Source organism: Oreochromis aureus, linkage group 8 (genome assembly GCF_013358895.1).
Source record: "Oreochromis aureus strain Israel breed Guangdong linkage group 8, ZZ_aureus, whole genome shotgun sequence".
NCBI classification, from domain to species: domain Eukaryota; kingdom Metazoa; phylum Chordata; class Actinopteri; order Cichliformes; family Cichlidae; genus Oreochromis; species Oreochromis aureus.
In genome coordinates this window covers 26,690,333-26,702,790 of record NC_052949.1, presented here as the reverse complement: position 1 = coordinate 26,702,790, position 12,458 = coordinate 26,690,333, and the positions used below count along the sequence as shown (strand labels likewise).

General features: G+C 39.0%; 1 protein-coding gene across 4 annotated transcripts in view; it reads right to left on the bottom strand.

Moving 5' to 3' along the window:
* LOC116330867 (putative uncharacterized protein MYH16) overlaps positions 1-12,458 on the bottom strand; it is a 55,207-nt gene that overhangs the window by 38,377 nt on the left and 4,372 nt on the right. For 2 of the 4 annotated variants that reach the window (XM_039616536.1, XM_039616540.1), the window contains exon 1: positions 1,718-1,949. The exons of 1 other annotated variant lie outside the window; for it this stretch is intronic. In XM_039616536.1, coding sequence (XP_039472470.1) covers positions 1,718-1,870 — 153 coding nt within the window. In that variant the 5' untranslated portion in view covers positions 1,871-1,949. Of the gene's footprint in view, positions 1-1,717; positions 1,950-9,972; positions 10,221-12,458 lie in introns of those variants that run through there. One more of the 4 variants, XM_039616537.1, reaches the window with a different exon arrangement.

Genomic DNA, 12,458 nt, shown 5'->3' with positions numbered 1-12,458 from the left:
ATTAATATACAATAGTTTGTCCTACCTGTACTTATAATTCTGTAAAAATCTTTTATTAAAGTACCATCCTGCCCTTAGGGTTCATAAAGCACTGGCATTTTCTACATTAGAAATTTATGTAGCAGTCTCTTAAATTGACATTATCCCTTAAGTTGATAGATCATGAGTGTGATTCCATTGTCTTTTAATGGACTGTAATTAAGATGTAATTGTAAAAGGGAGCTTAATATCAATGGCCTTCTTTAAGCTAAAACCAGTACAAACACATTGGCATTGTACAAACATCTATCAGATACTGTTGTGCTGGAGACTGAATTCTTAAACCAAAAGAAACTGTTTTGCGATACATTGTAAACTATAAAAGTATATATAAATTCCCCTCTTGCCCCTGCGGGCCATCAATCTTTCAAGCTCAGGTCCTCTACCAGAGGCCTGGGAGCTTGAGGGTCCTGTGCAGTATCTTAGCTGTTCCTAGGACTGTGTTCTTCTGGACAGGGATCTTGGATGTTGTTCCTGGGATCTGCTAAAGCCACTCGCCTAGCTTGGGAGACACTGCACCTAACGCTCTGATTCCCACCCCGGGTGTCTGTATCCAGTAAGAGTCCTAGCCTAGAACCCTAATATACTAAATCAAGCCTACCGCATACATGAGAGAGAGACATAAATAAGAAGCCATACTGGCTCAGACATCACCCGGGTTAAGAAGGTCCACGTCGGGTGTTGAGGAACCAGGACACCCTGATGAGAAGTGGGCTACTGGAACAAGACGGCATTGATACTGTCCTTCATAGCTGGTTCCTTGCAGGCTACATCCTTCAACCTGTAATTATCATTTATCTATCTGTTTAAATTTTACTCTTCGCTATTCATTTTTCTATTGCTTTTAGCTAACTAGGGTAGGCCCAGCCGGAATACCCACGATAAAACACACCTCCATGTCTTGCAATGTATTTTTAAATATATATATATTATAATTCTGTAAAGAAGAACATTTGTTAAGTGTTATACCTTGTTTGCCTTTGAAACGAAATCGTATTTAAAGCCTGTCCTGCTATGCTAGCTATAACTCAGCAGTGGAGCTGGTAGCAGTTTCAGCTAGCAGTGCTATTAGAACTACCGCTAATATTTTTATACAATTTAAGCATTCCACAACGACTATCACTTTTTTTTAACTTCTCCCTGCTTTCTTGTCTATCTTTACTGTGCGATTTGTATGGTACAAAATGCCCCCAAAAATTCATTTAAAAGAGCTGCTAACTTCTCTTATCTTTTCTACCACTTCCTACACAGTCCCAAAAGCCACAGTAAACTACAAAATTGTCCTGGTAATTCACAACTGCTAGTCTTTAAGAGAACATATGCCACTATTACTTTTTTTTACTATTTATACTTAGTTTCAAATTGTTCACTTAGCTTAAACTCAAGTTTACCATATGTCACAAGAGGAGACACAAATGTATAAGCAATAAAATAATTATTATAAGTAATAAAGAATATAATAATTAAATATACAAATAAAGAATAAAATGTCAGGTAACTGGGATTTTTAACATTTACCTGCCTTTGTTTGTGGTGTTTACTGGGGAACTTAAATATCTACAGAGTAACTTGTGCGCTTTTCCTGCTATGAAAACACCAGTTGTCTTAAAAAAAACAAAATTCTCCCAGCACAATATATACTCCAGAATTAGCCATACATAATGTATGCTTTACCCACAGCTGCTATTCTGTGCTCCAGTGTGGTGCTATAGCTATCCCAATCCAGTTCCTCAGGTTCTGGTTCTGGTCCATTATCTGCATGGTTCCCATTGGCTTCCTCTGAGTCATCAAAGAGGGGGTGACGACACTGATTTCGTCTCCCAGACATCATCTCTGTGGTACTTCCTCTAGCGTACACGCTTCCGACTTCACCTGCTTAGCAATGCTGCAGCTTGCCCAACAGTGTTCCAGGTGGGTCTGAACAGGAGTGACAGTAGTAATTCCCTCCCTGGTGGTGCTCTCGTCTATACTCACCCTACAGATCCCCTCCCTTACACATTTGCAGCTCTGCTCACCATTCTTTTCCTTCCTTAATTTATCAGCCCTGTCTTTCTTCTTTGTTTTTTTTATCTCGTTCTTCCACTCCCACTCAATCAGCCATTCATATGGGTGTGCTGGTATAAGCTGCTGGAATCCAAACATTCCTCTGTACTAGGACCCCTTTGAAAGTTGCCACTATTCGGTCCACTCTCAAGGCTGTTTCACCACAAAGGCTACCTCTGCTGCTTTATTCCCTTGCTGTAGTCCAGAAACAGGTGGTTCTCCCTCGTTTCTCGGGTGGGGATCCAAGGGTGTCCCACAGGGATGGTGGTTGGTGTAGGATGTCAGGTCCAAAGAAAAGCCTGTAAAGTTCTGCCTTTCTACCACAGAAACGCAGCCCTCAGCTGTACCCTCAAAGCCCAAGCAGAGAATAGAAAAAACAAGGGCAGTAAGTCAGAATGCCTTTTCTCCTCTCGGTTATAATTGACATAAATGTCATGTGTGCCCACGCCCACATGGTCACCCACAATGCCACAGCATTCATCTTAGCAAGAACAAAGAGGCGTATTGTGCTTTACATTTAAGGGTTGATAGGGGGGTTTCCTTCGTTTTTTTAATGAAGTTATTGAGACCCCACAAAGACTTAACCAAGCATTTCCTTATTTGAGCTAACATCAATAATGGAGATGGTACTGTGATTAAGACAAGAAAAAACTTGTCAGTGGAAACTGATTACCACAGGAATATGGTGGCTGTATTGAAGCATGAGATAGGAGTATCATTAATGTATATATGTTATTCTTTTGAGTGATAGAAGTAAAGAACAGTATCTCACATATAATTTGTTTTAAGTTATTTTTAGGAAAGTAAAAGCCTTGGTATGTAGCATGCTACCTGTACATAATGATGTATATTTATGACAAGACACAGCACAAACTATAATAAATAAATATGTAGCATTAATTATATCTAACATATATATAATTGGAACTATCAGGAAAAACAAAATCATGTGCTGTATATGACTTATCCTGCTCTAAACCACAAAATGTGCAGCTAAAATCACACATGACCTTTATAATTTACAAAAACTTAGAATAACACTAAATTTAAAGTCGTCCAACAGTGGACACAGATATATGAGGCAGGACAAGCCAATGCCATCGTGAAAGATATTCAGCCACAAAAAAAGACAAACACAGGCTTTCTGAGAATTTATACTGTTTTATTTTGACAATGTGGTCTGGGTTCTTATGCAGAGTGGCAGCACAGAGAGTTCTGTTCATGTTACTCCCACTAGAGCTAGAGAAGCCTGAGACTCTGAGCTCGCCCAGGCTGCCCAACCAGACACTGCTCATGTCCAACACCAACACTCACATATCTGACAAGGCTGCCAGTGACTCAGACACACAGATAACTCGAGACTATATCAGATTTTCATTATACCAACTCTCAAACCAAGTCACGTTATGAAACACAGCAAATTTCCTGTTTACACTGCTGTTTTAGGTCTTATTCATTCAGCTATTCATCCAGAGATTGAAATTACAGTTGACTGTGATTACAGAGTTATAATGTAATGTGAGGACATGGTTACTAGGTAAAAGCATAACAGGAAAGCCCTCTGGTTACATGTCTTTGGCTGTGTTGGCTTTCTCTGTGCCAAATACAGCCAATAGTTGTATAGTGTCTGAAGCTCAAAATATTGCCTCATTGAGGCCGGAAGCTTGGTATTTAACTGACAGCCATCCTTTTAACATCGTCAGGGTAAGATGAGTGATAACACCAGAGGGAAGGGGAGGCTACGGGTTCATCTGCTGGATGTTTTTCCACAGGATATCTAAATGCTAACACTCCTGTGAAGCTGCACTTTTTCATAGCTGTGCTTTGAGCAAATTTGATTGAATATTTGTCTACGGGAATGTCAGTCTTTACAATAACCATCGTCTTATGCATGCAAATTGGCATCCATCCCATTTATCCGGGCTCGGGACTGGTACTAGTTGTTAATTATCGCGTGATTCCCTGATGCTGTGCTTTTGTCCTCCTAATCTCAAAGCAGACATCTTTTGCATATAAGGTAAATGTGTTTGGTGAAAAGTAAAGGAGAAAATATAAAGACTTCATGAAGAAATATCTTCCAACTACCAAAGTAATGTGTCTCTAGCATTATTTCGCAGGCTTTCCAGTTCCAGATCCTGTCAAAATTTATCACTCCTGACTAATTTGTTCTTCCATTTGCTCCCTCCCTCTTGCCCTTGAAGTCAATCTTCTATTCCCTAGCTTCTCTTTACCCTACTCACTCCTCTTCTTTACACTGCTCATTCATCTCTCCCTGCCAGTCTTTTGTCCCACAGTTCGCCTCAGGCCTCAGAAACTCCAAAGTCTATCCAGGCTGAAAGTTTTTCCACATGCAGAATTGGGGCATCTGGATAGTGCTGCAAGAAGGCACATTTATTTCCCATTAGCAGTAACTGGGGGGTAAACAGTGGCATTTTCTGTTTATATCCATTTGTACCAAAGTTGGTCTGAATATCAGAAAAAGGAAAAACTCAGTTTATCGTGCAGTGGCAACCCTCAAATTCCTCATTTAGTTTTACCATCTGTTCTCTAGTATTGCTTTTTTTTTTCTGTAGCCACACTAACAGGTCAGGAATGGAAACCTTACTTAATTTAATTTAAACTCAGATATCATATTAACTATGGATGTGCTTGTACTATGCTTGTTCTGCAGAAACCTCCTGAAGAATTTAAGCCAAGGCAGAGTTTAAAAAGTTGCAGTTCCACAAATGGCCACTTGGTTTTAGATCCAAAAGTGAAGTCACTTCCATAACTTCCATGTTAAAATACCTAACTTTAAAATATGAAATAACACGTTTAGAGGCTAGTATAAAGTTTCTGGCTTTTACTGTATGTATAGTTTGTCCCTTCACAACAAATGTGCATTCTGACATTACTCATTCTGTCATTTATCTATATCCTGGAATTTTTTTATTGTACACTGTAACCTGGAGTTTATTGTAGGGTTTTCACCTTACAATATAAAGCACCATAAGGCAACTATTGTTATAAATTGAATGAATAGTATTAATATGAGCTGATTTAGGGCTACTTTGATTGACAAGTATTCTGTCAAAAGCATCTGTAGCTGATTCGTGTCTGCTGGCCTCACTCCAAATAACTAATTTCAAGAAAAAAAAATGATAAGGAGATAGGCCACCACATACGTCAGGAATAGAAATGTCTGTACTTTACATAACCTAGTTGAAATCATATAACAAAGCTGATCATTCAGACCAACTTTGTACTAATTCGTAATTTGTGACCTTTCTCTCTAACGACCCAAACCACGCCTGTAAAATACCACCACAGCATAACAAAGGTGCTGGGCGTCTGTACTGTAGGGGTTAAAAGATTTGAGTTTTTTTAATTTGTCAGCTGTCTTTCCACGACACCAGCTGTTGAAAAGGAAAGCAAAACGATTTTTTTCACAGGCTGGATTGAATCACTTTAGTTTAATATTGGAAAGCCAGACCAACAAAGTGGAAAACTTTCATCTTTTTGGTTGTTGGGGTTGACAGTCTAATAGTATATGACCCTTTATGCATTTATTAACAGTAAGCCAACAGAATGTCAATCTGCCAGAACAGTGTTGACCTAACAGGGCAGATATGCATCAGGGTTGATTCATAAGGAGGAATTTATTGTACCCCGGGTAACAGATGTGTCCCTCCAGCTTCAGCAAACAACTTGGGTAATGAAGCCTGGGACAAAACTCCCTTGGAAAACTGGAAGTCTTCCTTAGCATTAAACAATTCTGACAAGGGGTCACATTTTTCACTGCAGTCAAATCTGGAGGTCTCCGAGATATGAACTCTGCTGGCTGATCTGTCTCCTCCGCAGATTAACGTCATTACTTGTGGCTGGCTAATCTAAGCAGTGAAGAAAAGACATGGTGGGAGCCAGCGCACACCTGGTGATTTCAATAAAAAAAGTTATGTTTTACTCTAAAAGGGTAATAAAAAAGGGGGGGATTATAGTCCTAACACTTTGTCTCTGCTGAAATAACTTTATAAAATGTGGAAGAATGCTGATTATAAAGGAAAATCTTTTCCTCCGAATTAAACCCAGTTTAAAGACTTTCTTGTTATATCAATAAAGAAAGGGAGATCAGCTGCAAGTCATCAAACAAAGTGACTATGCAGAAGAAATCTTCTGAAGGTCACTGTAATTAGAGGCACACACAGACAAAAAAGATGATCGCTGGTAAAATACAGTGACAAAGGCCGCGGTCCAGCTCCTTGAAAGCGTTTATGATGTATTCCATCAAAGCCATATGAACAGTCTGCTAAGGCACTCAGCACCAATAATGACCAGATCCCATGGGCAACCCTGGAGCATTTTCAACAAACACTGGAAGCAGCACTCTCACACTAAATCCTCTGCCTGAAGGATGGATTTATTTCTCACAACTAAGAAGTTATCTTGAAGCACCTAAATCTCTCTAAATAATTCTCTAACTCAATAGAACATAGAAAGCAGTTATTTTGAACTTTTTAAGCTTTCAAGTTCTTCTTCCTGAGAATATAGCATGTATTATTAACATCAGGATTTGTGTCCACTAAAAAGGAGCTTCTAGTTCAAACTTGTAAATAATGTTTTATGGAAAAGCCGCACAAGTATAAGAAGTCGATACTGTTGCACTTGTCAGGGTTAGGTTCAAGTCTTCCTCTTTTATATTGCATTATCACCTATTAACCAAATAGAGACGTTATAACAGAAGAAGCTGTCATGCCAACTTTAGAGTTGATTTGAACAGTAGCATCTTCTAATTGGGAACATAGCTAAAATCCAACCTAACCTACTTCTAACCCCATCGCTAAGGTGGAAGTTAACTTTGATGTAACTACCAAAAATCTTATACAACAGAAACCTTTGCTTCATGAAGACTGTCTGAAGCCTTACACACAGGCTTCCTACACGTGCAGAGCACCAAAACAGGTAATGCAAACGCAAACCCTCTCCTTGATTTGGAGACTAGGAGAGGGGATGGTGGCCAAAAGGCCAGAGCTCATAGACAGGGGCGGATCTAAAAGGGTGGCATGGGGTGGCAAGTGCCACCCTAAAATGATCCCTTGCCACCCCAAGTGCCACCCTAGTTTTGCATATGACAGTGTTGTTTATTAAAATAAGATAGCATTAACACTTTGAGGCCAGCTACAGTAAACACTGAATATAAATGCTAAAACTGAATATATTGGATAGTGTCCCCCCCTCCACCATTAACAAATGGTTCAGCCCATAGCAGGACCGGCTTTTTTCTTGTTTTCAGTAACAAGCAATGCCTATGATTGTGCCAGAGCACATTTTGAACCACACCATGGGAATTTCGGATTTTACACAGGTGGGTGGATGTTACACTCTGGAAATTGAAGGAAGGTGAGTGTTATTAACCCTCTGTGGTCCACGGACATGCTGCACCTCCAAATCACATGACTATTTTAAGCTGACATAGCAACAAGCTGCAGCCACGCTGAGTCTCTATTTCAGCCCACATTGAAAGTTCGGACTTCAAAGTATTTAAATTTTAATTACAGGCCAGTAAATCCAGAGTTATGATAATATATATAAGCCACGCTTTTTTCTAAATACTGTCGTCACGTTTTTGTGTGTGTGTGTTTCAAGCGTTTTCAAAGGACAGCGCGAAAACAGTAAAGAAAGGAAAGAAAGCCACCTCTTTCCTATCAGTGGAAAAATGTACCATGTCGACCAATTAAAAAAAAAAGTCAACACGTGGGATTTGGTTGTTTAGGAAGAGGGGAGAGTTTTGGGAGTGACGGTAACGGCAGCGAGACAGAGCGAGCGAGTGAGAGAGAGAGAGTTTTTAGATGTGGGAGATTTGTGACGTTTAGTGTGGAGTGTATACTTAGTGTGTTGTGTTGTTTTGTGTAGTTGTTCTGTTGAGTAGTCGTTTTGTTTGTGTGTCAGTGAGGGCACTAATGAATGCCACAAACCTTTTTTTTACTGGCACACATCATTTGTGGGGCATCTTATTGATTGTCCTGATTGTTCTCTCATTTTAGTTTTAGTAATATTTTTAATTGGTTGTACAAAATGAAAACAACGGCAGGTGTATTGGCTGCATTTTTAGATAAATAATTGTATATGTTTACAAAATGTACATTTTATATTTGCATTTCAAGTTATAAAAATTTACTCAACATGTCTGTGGGGTTTTTTTACAGTAAAAAATACTACTAGCACTTAAAGTTCTTTGTGTGATTTCAGATCAGTAGTACTAATGCAGTATGTCAATGAAAAAAAACCAACTAAATTCAGTTGAGCTGAAAAGATACCAAACAAGCCAAGGGGGAAAAAATAAAATGAAACAATTTGAGGGGGAAATACAAACGTAAACTCAAAAGGAGTCAAAAATGGCTGGGTGTATTTCAGACCTCAGTGGGTTAATCCAACAAATCATGAAAAATTAGGTTTAAATTTTTGTTCATGACAGTGCAGATTTCTGACATTTTGTGTAATTTAAGCTGTAACAATTTGATTATTTTCTAACAAAAACAGTGTGAAACTTAAGTTAGACTTGTGTTTGTAAATGAACCGCCCCATGTTGTGTAGCTTTCTGGATTTTATACTTATTGGGCTCCATATTTATTTATTATACAGGCTATACAATACATAACATCAAAACTCACATGTTTTATGTAACTAAAGTGTGTAATTATGTGGGCTACAGACAATAATTAAGTTATAGACTATATTCATATGAAAAACGTGTATACTTACTGCATTTGAATCATTATAACTATATGTAACCACCTGCATATGTGTTTGAAAAAAAGGCTTTGATATTGCCACCCCACTTGATTTCTTTGCCACCCTCATGCCACCCTAAGAAAATTTCTCTAGATCCGCCCCTGCTCATAGACAGGTGAAGGTTTCTGTTTTATCATGTTTGTTTAGCGTAGAACTCTGGGCACTATCACAACCAGAATGCCAAGACCACCAACAAGAAGAAGAGACTGCCCCACATTTACACTCCAGTTCATATCTCAAACAGCCAGGTACTGCAAAAGTAGTACTTGATTAGTACTTAATAGTACTCTGAACTTGTCATAGGAAGTTACTCCTAACCTATATTTTCAAGAAAGTCTAAACAGATTTTTATTTTAATGTGAATATTTCTTGATGTAGATTAGTTAAAATGATTACTTTCTTTGTTTCCCCAACTGCTAAGACGTAAGCCTATTGTTAGAGTAAGGGTTAGGACTGGGGTTGGAGTCATCACCAGACTTAATCCTCAGTGGGCAAAAGCTGAGTTCACACGTGTCACTTTAGGTATTTGGAAATTAAGAAGAAAGGAACTATATCATTTATTTGTAATTTTGCTTTTGTGCTAGTTTTGTCGTGCTTCTTTTATGGACTGACAAGAATGTGGTTGTTCTATTTCTCATATAAAGCTATAAAGAAGGGGATGTGCCACTCAAACACTCCTCCTTGGAATAAACCAGTAATACTGTGAGTCTGAAGCCAAGGAACAGTATGGTGCCCCACAGCACTGACAGCAGTCTGGGTACAAAAAACAAATAAAAATAAGATACTTTGTGCTTCTTCACTACATAAAAGAATCAGTTGGAAAATAGTCAGCACAGCAAGAAAAGGAAAATCCAGATTTAATGCGACTGCCATAGTGACTCCATCTCTCTCTCTCTTTCTGTCTCTCCCTCAGCAAAGGTATCATTATCCACTTAATTTCATCCACTAGGGGCTGGTATAATGACCACGTTCAAAATCCCTTATCGAGCAGAAATTCAAGCTTAATCACAAATTATGTGAGTTCCAAAGTATCAAGTTAGTGAAACAAAAGAATATCTTATTTAAAAGGGGAAAGGGAAAGAATAAAGTTGAGGCATAGAGGGAAAAGCAGCAGAGACTTACAGCTCGGTATTTAGTGGCCACCTCATTCTTTTCCTTGTTAAGCTGGGTGTTCTGCTCCTCTAGTTCATGGACCTTGGAAAGGAGCCGGTCACTCTGCTCTATGGCTCTCCTGAGCTCCTCTCTCTCCCTCATCCCTGCTTCCTCTGTATGAACGGGCTGCAATAACAGGGACCTGACCCACAACACCACTCACACACATCTGCAAATACACGCATGCATACAGAAGGCTTGGTATTTCAGCTAGGCTGTCTGGCGCTCTCACTGAGTCTCTCTCACTTTTGTTCACTTCTGTCTGGCCTTCCCCACTCCCCAACTCCTCCAAATCCACATCTGACACACACACAAGCCCACACGTCAGGGAGTTTTGCCCTGTAAAAGACATCCAAGAATACACCAGTATGAGCCCACATTTTCTCCCCTTTTACCTAACTGGCCTCCTGCTGGTTTGCACTGCAACAATAAAAACTAACAACTGTGCTGCTGGAAGTAAGTAAGAAATCAAGCAAGAGGTCAGCTCTCTATCATAAGACTGGTAACTCTAGATCTCCTGCTGGTGGGGGTTTTCTAATAGAAGGTCTTCTCAAAATCCAGGCCACGTTTTTGATTAATGTACACCACATTTCAAGATGTCCTCGGGATTTGAATCAGTGTATGCCAAAGACTAAAGCAGAGCTGGAGGAGTCTAAAACAAAGCTGAAGCCAGCAACTTATCTAGTCACTGATAGAGTGGCAATGAAATAAGAAAGTTGACTAGTTTTTCACAATAAAATACCAGCTAGCCTTCCCTGTATGGCCACAAATAAGCTACATAACCATGGAAACCCGTGCCATGAATATCAGTTTTTGTGCCAATATTAATGCTAGGAAAGATTTAGAGCTCTTCAGTTAGCAGCAGAGCACAGGTGACTTTTAAGCACAAGGTGCTTTATCATAAGCAACCCCACTCCATAACTTCACATGTTCTTCTGCGGTTGCTGCAGTTACTAAACCCTTCCGCTTTACAATCTGGTCTTTAATTCTGACCTCATTAGCCGTTTCCAGGTCCAAACTCTGCTTCAGGTCCCAAAGTCAAAAGAACACTGCAGCAGCACTGAGAGTTAAAAACTGTCTAAATTCTTTTGTCTTTAACAAAATTATCAGTGTGGCTGCTCTACCAGCTGTAACAATGAAGTCTAACATCCATGAAAACAGAATTTATTAAATTTAACAGAGTTAGAGGTTTACAGGAAGTTAGCTCGCCAGTTTCCACCTAAACATGATATAGCATGTTCTGACTGAGAGATTTCTGAAAAACTAAAACATACAGCTCTGCTATCACTTCCAACATAAATGAAGACAGAAAACTAAACAGCAGTGATGTTTGTAGGGTTACTGAAGTTGGGCTAGCTGGTATATAATGATGCGCTATGTGGTGGGTAGCTACACAGCTATGTTAGCATATTATCAACACAGTGAAGCAGGAGGGCGAATGCAAACTTTTTCCCACTCAATAAAAGTTAACATGAGAGTTCCTGATGGTTAGGGATAAATGCAATCGTATGGCAGGATTCTGCAAACGGACTAAACTTAAATCAACTGAGATAATCCATCCACAATACGAGGTTAGTCATTCATATACTGCTGCATGGGCTGGGCTATAGTTACATCGTAAGGTTTTAAAAACTGAGCTTTAAAATGAATAGTGGTAATAAAAACCGAGAGAGGCCGACAGTGATCACTGCCTTTTTTAGGGGCTTGTTCAGATTAAATAGAACAAGACACAAAGCAATAAAACATGTTAAAAACACGACAGCTTTAATAAACGCAGAGTAGTTTGGACACCGAAGCAGGGTTCATACGTCATCACTTAACAACCGGATAATACGACTTACATTTGAATCTCTGGGAACGAAGACATTTTGCAAATTCACTTGTTATAGCAGTGGCATCCTATTACACTACCAAGCTCAGTGTGGCTCAATTGTGGCAAGTTTTTCATAGGTCCAACCCACATGCTCAACCCTGCTGCTCAAACGACAAATGTGGCACCATTTAGGGGAAATAAAAGAGTTTCCATCAGAGTTATTATAGTTTTTCATTTCTAACTAGTTTTTATATTTATTTTATTTAGTTTAATTTCAGTTAGTTTCCAGTTTGCTTACTTTGCTCACTCACTTTTTTTTTTTCAAAGGTCTGGTTATAATAACCAGATCCTTGCTTTGCAGCGGTGTAAGATTTATTTCCAAGAAGCATGGACAAATAATCAACCAAACACACATTTTCTTACTTTTGTGCTAAGTTTAGATAACCATTAGGATGGTGTTTTCTGCTGTAGCAACTGTGACCTTGAAATAGAAGCATGGAATTTCTGAACCTCTGATTAGGAACAATAGTATTTATATATATTGTGAATAGAAATGTCAGCTGTTCTGCACTGAATTCTTAGACAAGGTCTTTTAACACAATAAAGCACCGCATTAAATGTATTGCAGGAAATGGTTTCAATT